The 10584-nt window shown below is 44.5% G+C and overlaps 1 protein-coding gene across 1 annotated transcript in view; it reads left to right on the top strand.

Moving 5' to 3' along the window:
• Positions 1–9656, top strand: part of LOC139332615 (G-protein-signaling modulator 3-like) — an 11486-nt gene extending 1830 nt beyond the window's left edge. The window contains exons 2-4 of the mRNA XM_070964664.1: positions 4053–4480; positions 4645–4842; positions 6914–9656. Of these exons, the coding sequence (XP_070820765.1) occupies positions 4115–4480; positions 4645–4842; positions 6914–7120 (771 nt within the window). The 5' untranslated portion in view covers positions 4053–4114 and the 3' untranslated portion in view covers positions 7121–9656. The remainder of the gene's footprint in view (positions 1–4052; positions 4481–4644; positions 4843–6913) is intronic.
• Positions 9657–10584: the final 928 nt, after the last annotated feature.

Below are 10584 nucleotides of genomic sequence, written 5' to 3'. Positions count from 1 at the left end.
AGCAGAAAGACTCCACAGTGTCAATAGTGGAGTCACAGAGGGTGATGGGGGCAGGTGATGCTGAGTGCTTCGTGTAGTACACAACCATCTCCACTGTCTTAAGAGTGTTGAGCTCTAGGTTGCTCTGGTTGCACCAGGTCACCAGATGGTCAACCTCCCACCTGTAGGCGGATTTGTCGCCATCATCAGAGATGAGTCCGATGAGAGTGGTGTCGTTCGCAAACTTCAGGAGCTTGACAGACTGGTGTCTGGAGGTGCAGCTGTTCGTATACAGGGAGAAGAGCAGAGGAGAAAGAACACAGCCCTGAGGGGATCCGGTGCTGATGGACTTTGCATCGGAGATGTGTTTCCCCAGCTTCACGCACTGTTTCCTGTCAGACAGGAAGTCTGTAATCCACCTGCAGGTGGAGTCAGGCACGCTCAGCTGGGAGAGCTTCTCCTGAAGCAGGGTTGGGAAGGTGATGTCAAAAGCAGTGCTGAAATCCACAAACAGGATCCTAGCGTAGATTCCTGCAGAGTCCAGGTGCTGGAGGATGAAGTGGAGGACCAAGTTGACTGCATCGTCTACAGACCTGTTGGCTCTGTAGGCAAACTGCAGGGGGTCCAGGAGAGGGTCGTGATGTCTTTGAGGTGTGAGAGCACAAGGCGCTCAAAGGACTTCATGACCACAGAGGTCAGGGCGATGGGTCTGAAGTCATTAAGTCCTGTGGTCCTTGGCTTCTTGGGAACTGGGATGATGGTTGAAGACTTGAAGCAGGCTGGCATGTGACATGTCTCCAGTGAGGTGTTCAGCTGATCAGCGCAGTGCTTCAAGGCGGATGGGGAGACAGAATCCGGTCCAGCTGCTTTCCGGGGATTCGGTCTCCTGAAGAGTTTGTTGACGTCCCTCTCATGAATGGAAAGAGTTGTCAATGAGGTGGGTGGGGAGGGGGAGGGGGGGACCTTTAAGGTGGGCATTGGTGGAGGTGACTGGAGCTGGAGCTGTTGGGAGGCATCGTGGGGGATAGTTGCTCCACTGTCCCTTTGCCTTTCAAAGCTGTCTTTGTGCCCACTCCTGAAGGCCTCTTCCTTTGCCAGCCCTAGCTGTCTGAGTTTGGGTTTGTCATTGCTATAACTCACCCTGGTGCATGATGGAACACAGCAGTCCTCACAGAAGCTGATGTAGGACGTCACAGCCTCTGTGTACTCATCCAGACTGTTGGTAGCAGTCCTGAACACAACCCAGTCCATAGAGTCCAAACACGCCTGGAGATCCTCCACAGCCTCACTGGTGCACTTTTTTTATTTCCTCACTACAGGTTTGCAGAGCTTTCGTTTCTGCCTGTATGCAGGAATCAGGTGGACCATGACGTGGTCAGAGAGGCCCAGTGCAGCATGGGGGAAGGCGTGATAAGCAACGCTAACTGTGGTGTAACAGTGATCCAGAATATTCTCCTCTCTGGTCGGGCATTTAATAAACTGTCTGTATGTAGGTAGTTTGTGGGTGAGGTTACCTTTGTTAAAGTCGCCAAGGACAATAACTAAAGAGTTCGGATTGGTTCCCCCCACACACAGTATCTGGTCGGCTAGCATGCGCTGCGTGTCCTGCACGTTGGCCTGCGGCGGGATGTAAACGCCGACCAGAATGAATGAAGGGAACTCACAGGGTGATTAAAAAACGCTGACCCATAACGCTGGTCTCATCTCTTGGCCACCTTGGTCTCATCTCTTAATGAAGATGTAATAGGAAAGGTTGAGGCAAGGGAAGAAGAAAGGATGCTGGGATGAAGGGATGCATGTGCTCAGGTTGACTGTGAAGTTTGGGTGGAACAGGGGAGAGGGTGAGAGAGCTCAGAAACGAGGTGAGCTTGAAACTTGGCCTGTTGTTCGTGTGCTTGAGCCTCAAGCTGGTAGGAGAGAGGTGTCTGGCGGGGATAGTATTTCTCAGATGACGTAGACGAGGTCTTCCCCTGGAGCTTGTGGCTACCTTTTGTATGCTTCCTTTGTAGGGAACATTATCAGGAAGCACTCAATACATTTTCATTGTTATGCAGATGATACCCACCTATATTTCAACGAAACGAGAAGAAACCAATCAGTTAACTAGACTACAAGCGTGTCTTCAGGATATAAAGACCTGGATGACCTGAAATTTTCTGACGCTACACTCAGACAAAACTGAAGCTATAGTTCTAGACCCTAAACATCTTAGAAAGTCACTTTCTGATGACAAAGCAGTTATGGATGACATTGCGCTGGCCTCCAGCACCACTGTAAAGAATCTGGGAGTCATCTTTGATCAGGACATGTCCTTTCACTCCCATGTAAAACAAATTTCAAGGACTGCCTTTTTACATGTACATAACATTGCAAAAATCAGGCAAAATGTTTCAAAATGATTCATTTGTAACTTCCAGGCTGGATTATTGCAATTCTTTACTATCAGGCTGCCCAAATTGGTTGCTGAATATTCTCCAGTTGCTCCAGAACGCTGCAGCACGTGTCCTGACAAAAACCAGGAAGCGAGATCATATTTCTCCAATACTCGCCGCTCTGCACTGGCTCCCTGTAAAGTTTAGAATAGAGTTTAAAATTCTCCTCCTTACTTACAAAGCCATAAATGGCCAGGCACCTTCTTATCTTAAAGAGCTCATAGTACCTTACTGCCCTACTCGAACACTGCGTTCCCAGAATGCAGGTCTACTTATGGTTCCGAAAGTCTCAAAAAGCAGAACAGGAGTCAGAGCATTTAGCTATCAAGCTCCTCTCCTGTGGAACCATCTTCCAGTCTTTGTCCGGGAGGCAGACACTGTCTCTACATTTAAGAGTCGTCTTAAAACTGTCCTCTTTGATAAAGCTTATAGTTAGGGTTGGCTCAGGCTGGTCCTGGACCAGCCCCCAGTTATGCTGCTATAGGATTAGACTGTCGGGGGACATCCAAAGACACACCGAGCTCCTCCGTCCTTCTGTCCCTCTCCATCTGCACGCTCTCATGTCCTACCACGGCGTGTTACTAACTTAGCTCCTTCCCCGGAGTCTCTGTGCTTTGTCGTCTTGCAGGTTCCCATGGACAGTGGCTGAATCTGGATTGTGGATTTCAGCTGCATCTCCTGCCTTGGCCCTGCCTGACATCCACTGCAACTGCTACTGCTGTTATTACATCCACTGTCACTGTTACTGTGACTGCATGTCTGTCTGTCTGTCTGTCTGTCTGTCTGTCTGTCTGTCTGTCTGTCTCACTCTCTCTCTCACCCAACCGGTGGAGGCAGATGGCCGTCCACCCTGATCCTGGTTCTGCCCGAGGTTTCTGCCTGTTAAAAGGAAGTTTTTGTTTGCTAATGAGGGAATTGTTGGTTCTCTGTAGATAAAGAGCTCGGCCTGTACCAGCTCTATATGGAAAGTGTCCTGAGACAACTTCTGTTGTGATTTGGCGCTACACAAATAAAACTGAATTGAATTGAATGTGTGAATTGTCAGGGGTTGTGAGATGCAATCGTCGGGGGTAGTGGACTTCTGATCATCCAGATTTGTTGGTGACATTGGATTGTGGAGAATGTGACCATGCAGAAAGCGAGTCGAAATCAGTAGTGCTTAAATACCTTGGTGCGGAAAAAAGGGTGTGTTTGAGGCATGGTCTTGTTACTGAACTTAGTTATTAAACTTCATTTATAGGGTGGCTGTGGCTCAGGAGGGAGCACATTCGTTCAGTAGCCAGAAGATTGGTGGTTTAATCATCAGCTCTTCCACAATACATGCCAAAGTTTTCTTGATGAAAATACAAGAGCTAGAGAACAAACTGCTACAAGCGTGTGTGTAAATGGGTGAATGTGGCATGTGTAAAATGCTTTGAGTGGTCGACAGACTAGAAAAGCACTATAGAAAAGCAGTCCATTTAGATTGCTTTGTCAATCATGCGTCTGACTTTGCTGATATTTGATCTCAACCAGATGGGAACACAAGGAGTGTCTACTCTATTTACTGCCAGGAATTCAAAGGACCATGTCACCTGAACTTCAACTTTGCCTTCAGGTGTATTTGTGTCTCACTTCTTGCTCCATTCACTTTCTGTCCAGGTTTGGCCCTCCCACTCATGAGAACAGTGATCTAGCCACGCTCACACCTCCACAGCTCCAACATGGCAGACAAAAAACTTTCAGGTTTACCTCCTCCCCCCCTGTCTTCACCTTCTCACCAAAATGGGGGGATCAGGGGGACTACACCCAAATACTCTCTGCCTTCCCAGCACAATGGCAGTCTGGAGGCCGGACTGGGATGCAGTCCTAGCAACACCAGTACTGTTCCTCAGCCTTGCTCCACTCCCATCAGCAAGAACTCAGCCTCCGCCGCACCCCTCAGGACCCTCAGGACCATGGGAGGTCTTGTGACTCCGGTACCAGGTCCTCTTCTTGAAGGAAGCTCAACCAGGCCCAGGGGTCAGAGTCTCAGTTCTGCTCTGAGCTCCAGGACTAGAACCATGATGTCAAGGAGCAAGGCAGCTAATGTAAAAAGTGCTGAATTCTAGCCTAATTGATCCAGAATGTGAACCTGAACAAGTTTAAAGTTTTGAATGTTTGCCATAGTTTGTTCTGATTACTATTCTCATACACAATCAGAACATAATTCATGGTTAATAACCCACTGCTGGTCCCTGCTTTGTTGCTCTAGCGTCGGAGCAGTCAGCAGGAGGAGCCAGAGGCATTGTTGGACCTGATCCTGGAGTGTCAGGGTCAGAGACTGGAGGACCAGAGAGCCAGCCTTAGTCTGTTGCCTGACCCAGGACCAGCTTCACTTTGCGGGGCCTGCAGCCCCGACCAGCCCACCCTGCCTACTCTGGACTTCTACTACATGCTCATACATTACCAGGTACCAGAATGTCATATGAAAATATTTTGCATTAGCAGCAGAGTTTTTGGAAAGGACATGTAATGATACTAGTGATGTTTGCCTTCACTACATCGGACAAAACATTCAGCAATTGAAACAACTGTTTTTGTTTCCTTGTTTTCAGCTGTGAGTAGCTCCTCTGCCACTTTTGAGAATCAGTTTTAATCATCAGGGTACAGGATACAGACAGGAGCAGGGTACACTCAGGAACAGAGTACAGACAGGAAAAAGACATGGAAAGCAACTGGGTACAAACAGGAACAGTATACAAACAAGCTTGTTTCTCTGCAACAAGGCAGTCCAACCTATGGGTGGTAGGAGACAATGACACCCAAAGTACGTTCCTTATGTCCAGTCTTTTCTGTAACTTTGTTTTGGTTGCTGTCTGTCAGGTACGTGTCAAGCCCATCAGCAGGAACAGACAGATGTTATTTAAGGAGAATCTAGTACCCCCACCTTTTTACCTCTCCTGGACAAGTATAAAAATTGTAGATACTGGTGAGGCTTTGATTAGACTAACTGGTCCATCCATATTAAACCGTGTCTCAGTTAAAAACATGCAGTCAATATTATTATCTAGAATCAGGTCAGTAATAAGAAATGTCTTCTTTAAGAAATCTGACATTCAAAAGTGCCACATTGAGGCAAAGGTCTCTTAAGGGATAGATGATCAGATGGTGTATAGAGATCTGAGATTATTCAAATTCATGCCAGAGGTTTGTTTGATGTTATGTAAGGTAGTGAGTACAACAGGAATTACTGCGTCAGCCTTTGGAGTGTCCCTGTATTTAGACTGAGACTGCAGGGCGTGCTACTAGTGATAGAGAAGATAGTGGAATACTGTATCTGACTCATAACAAGACAAACTAAGACAGGGTTTAACGGATGAGACAGTCAACTGGTAAGAGAGGCCTAACAGGAGTCCAGCATCACTTCATTGTTTAGGGATACATCCAGGTCTGTAGTTGTCTGGGTCAGATTTGCTCCCCTGTTTGAGTGATTTTGGGTTGTTTCGTGTCCATGGAGAATCTACATTGCCCTCGTGAAAAGTTAATGATATGGGCTAAACAAGGGGCATCACAGAAGAGCCTACCTGGGATGTTAGCCAGCTCTGCAGCTTTAGTGGTGCTGACCTCACCAAGTATTTTCTGGACTTTTCCTTCAATCACATTGGCAAAGTAGAATGAATCTGCTCGTACTCCTAGATCGGAGTAGTACTTTCGAATATAAGCATCTCCATATATCCCTGAGCCTGGTGGGAGCTTCAGCACTAATTTATTAGCCACTGAAACAAAGAATGTGTTGAGTTTGTTTGCCAGCTTGTCTTTATCAAGAGTAATATTCCCATTTGTAGCCAGACCTATATTACTGGGTCTGTGAGAGGTATTCATTACCTGTCCAAGCACTTCAACATTACTCTTACTTGCTGAACAGGAGCTATCTTACTTATAACCTGCAGAAATAAGCTCCTAAATGTGTCGCAGGGCTCATTAACTCACATTTGCTACTGAGAACAGGGGCCCAGTCTATCTGGCTGGGCTGTTCCTTAATGGAACCCATGCAATAGTTCTTCAGAGAGTGGATGTGCAACGTTTTGTGCCAGAGAAGGACTTTTTGTGACACTTCCTTGTCCACAAAGTAATGTGATACCATAGTTTAACATATTCTGGTCAGGTTCCTAATTATTTGTGTCAGATTTAATAAATTACAGAGGTTCACAGGTTGGACAAGTCTTATTGGACACATCTCAAACAGAATGCAGCCATTAATCTCTGAGCCATTGCAGTACAGGTAGGAACAGGGAACAATATCAGCAGAAACATAGTCCAGATAGGAACAGGGTGCAGGATATATTCACCGGTTGAACAAGATGACGGTTTAAAGAGGGTAAGAAAGGACAGGTGTGGTTCAGTGAACGGATGAGGTCCAGTGTGCAGGGAGCAGCAGGATCTGGTGGACAGGTGGGCAAACATCAGGTGATTTCACTGGCATGTCTTTCCCTGTCTGCTTTACTCCCCATCTACCTGTCTCACTGTCTATCTGTCTGTAGTCCGACAGGATGGAGGACCAGAGGTGTTCCCTTCCTGATCTGGATGATGTGGTTAATTCAGTTCCTGAGGGTCAGGAGGATTTCTTCAGTCTGATTCAGAGAGTTCAGTCCAGGAGGATGGATGAGCAGAGAGCCTCACTTCACATACACACAGCTGGATCCTCCCACTACCACCAACACCAACACCAACACCATCATCATCACTGATAAAGACCAGAGTCTGAAAGGGATCTTCAGAGCACCACAGGAACAGGGATTTACTGGGCACTACTACTCTTTAAATACCACTGTACTGTGGAAGTTTGGATGTTGTTATCAGGACATTTTGGATGATTTGTGAATGAGTCTGGTTACAGGATTCAGACTGAGACCAGAACCCAGACTGTGCTGAAGACCCTGAAGGTCTGACCTGAGACCAGCCGAATGTGTTCTCTCTGTTTCTAATCACTGCTGGCCTGGAGTTAGTTTTTAGGACCCAGTGTAATTAATGGTTCCCTGTGGTGTTTGTGGCCACTAGTAGAACTATACTTCAATGTTTCTATTGAGTGGGGCTCTATTTTGTTTGTATCACATGTAAGAAGATCCTGCTGTCAGTGTCACTTATCTAGGGCAGTGAAGAAGAAGACTCCTTTTAGATTAATATTCTGTTCAGCAGTTCATCACTATGGCAGCCAACTTACTGGGAGTTTCCACAATATTTTGTCTCTTTAAATTTTGTTTTTTGAATCTGAGTTTTGTTGGCATCTTTCATGAGTCCTTCTGCAGTGCTTGATGGTGCACTGCTGTCAACTGTAAGGCTTTTTACTGGACTCAAAAATGCAGAGCGGAAGTCAGGGAGAACAAACAAAAATGAATTTATCAAACAAGCTTTCTTTAACAAAAAGCACACTCGCAGTGAGCAGAGAAAAACAAAAAGGAAAATGTGGATTGGTTGAGGCAGAGCAAACACTGAACGTGGCTGGAAGGCACTGAAAGAAAAAGCACATGTGGCAGTCCAAGAACAAAACATAATCCAGCTAAGAATACTTAAGCACACGCAAGGGAAAGTTTGGTGAAACACAAGGAAAACACATTAGACAGCAGAGAGCCGACCTCAAGTACTGTTGGCCTGACGAGCCTGATGCGCAACAGGTGCGCAGGTGATTAGAAAGCAGCCAGCAGAGTGCAGGAGACCATGCCCAGCCTCAGACAGACAGGTTAGCAGATCCTAACATCAGTCACTACGTTTACATGCAGTCAGTAACCCTTTCATAACCGGAATATCAGCAATAACCTGGTTGCGCACAGCCATGTAAACACCAATAACCCTTTTGAAACCCTTTTTAAAAACCCGAATATGACCCCTGGGTTACTCATTTTCTAACCTGAATATTTGGTCATGTATACACCTATTGGAATATCCCCATCGAATGGAACATTAATTTGTGTTCTGCGCATGTTCTATTCACAAGGCATCTTGGTCTTTTGAATGCAGGTAGCATGGATATGGATGGACAGCTCCGACTCCATTTTATTTCTTCACGTTCTTGCCTTCCATGAATGAAGAAAGTGAGACAGAATAGTGTCGAGTACTGGTGGAGGGTCAGTACCAGCGCCGGGCTGTTCACTATCCGCTGTGCTGTTGTTGTTGTTGTTTTTGGATACAGGAAGAAGAAGCTGAAATGACACGCATTGCGTCATGACGTTCTCCGTGCGTTGACACGTTGTCCGTGCATCGCTGCTTTGATCGGGATATCCCAATTGATTACCCTAGTTTGCTCACGCATGTAAACAGGTTATTCCGAATGTTTCAGAAACCGGAATATTGACCATAACCTGAATATTGACTGCATGTAAACGTAGTGAGTGATCTAATATCCCCTTAACCTCCTTCAGCTTTGCTTCAGAAAGATGTTTTTTCGTTGAACTTTATGTGAAACATTTCTCTCTTTACTTGATAACACACTATTAACATCAGTATTATTAATATTTATCATAGGCGTTGAAGCCCGTCGGTGTGAAATTCTTCTTTTTAGTGTTTGCTAACATTTTTATGAGTAAAACTTTCACCCATCAGAACAGAACAGAGTTAGAGTATCTGGGACTTTTTCAGGCTGTAGGTTATATCAATGATGAAATCTCAGTGATGTTAACCTCCTCATGAACAGGTGATGTTTATTAGGCTCAAAAAGACATTTAGAACAAGTTCTTTGCAGCTAAAAGAGTTTGATGAATCTGACTTTTAGAAGAGTTTTGGAAGAAAAGGAAAAAGTTCTCGAATGAGATCTGATCATTTTGAACAGACAGGACAGAGGAGCAGAACTTTTTTATTTCTTCCCAGAAGAACAAAAGTATTTTTCTACAAAAACCTGCAAACAACTCAGATCAGTTATGAACACAAACTGAACTTTGACTTAATAAAAATCTGCATTTTTTATGCTTATGAATAAAATCCAAAATAACAGAACAGTTTGAAATGACAGGAGAGCTGTCTTACTACTAACAGCTAGATGAGTGTCAAGTCTGAATGGTAAAAGTACTCATCATCATATCAGCATACTTATCACTGATACATTCGTGTGTGAGCACTATTTTTATCTGATGAGGACATTTCTGTCCACCGAGTCCTGAAAATCTTCTTTTGACCATCACCACTTGCTTACTGTATATTTAAATCATCTTGTTTCAATAAATGATGTTTTATTTCACCTTTTAGAAGAAAATCAAACTCAAAGGATTCAATAAAAAACATGAAAGGATGCACAAAGCTTTCCATTTGTTCTGCTGGCGATTAAAAATAAAATGTAAAGTAATTTTTATTGTTATTATAAGGTTGAACTGTGAAGACAATGGAGAGAGAAGGTGAATGATTGGTTATTACAGTATTTCTCAGTGCCTGTGAATATTCTCATTCATCCAGGTCATTGTAAGCTTCAGGGCATTCCATCGATCGCAACTGGACTGTCTTGGTTTCCAAGACAAACTGACAAAGTCCAGTTGCGATCGATGGAATGCCCTGAAGCCTATTTCTCAGTGGCTTTGGTACATTTCTCAGATCAGAATTGAAATTCTCAAAACTACTTGTTCAATCTTCACATCATTGTGTCACTTGTGCACATCAAAAAAGTAATTTCCTATTTCTTTGAACAACTTCTAAATGCTTTGGTTCATCCATCAAATGATTATGTACAGTTCTCTGCTGTTTCCTACATGATCACATCATACTGTCATGTTGATCAAAATGTATTATAATAGTCTCTGTTGAATAGTCTCACCCCCACAACATTTAGGCATTAGTTCATCACAGAAGTCTTCACATGCAAAATGGTTGAACAAGTTGTCATAATATCTCAAACATATTTCTATACTTTTCCATTAGTCTTTTTTTCTAAATCTGTCCTGAATTGGTAAATTGCTCCCAGGTGAATCTTGACTTTCTCTAATGAAGGGAAATGTGTGGAACGTCAGGAGGTAAAGGACTGAACTGTAGTTCTACAGCACTGTCAGGAGATCGTCCTCTGTTCTGTTTGCTGTCTTTTCCCTCCTGAATGGCAAAGACACGGTCTGTCAAGAAATTACAGTGAAAGCGTAAATGTGAATCTTGTCCAGTCTCTCAGTTAATCTCCCACATACACTGAGGTGTTTCCATCAGAACGTTCCTCCAGAGGACAACATGACTAAGCACTTTGACT

The sequence above is a fragment of the Chaetodon trifascialis genome, chromosome 6, assembly GCF_039877785.1.
Source record: "Chaetodon trifascialis isolate fChaTrf1 chromosome 6, fChaTrf1.hap1, whole genome shotgun sequence".
In the NCBI taxonomy this organism is placed as follows: domain Eukaryota; kingdom Metazoa; phylum Chordata; class Actinopteri; order Chaetodontiformes; family Chaetodontidae; genus Chaetodon; species Chaetodon trifascialis.
The sequence above is the reverse complement of the archived record's forward strand: the minus strand, read 5'-3'. Positions and strand labels throughout refer to the sequence as shown.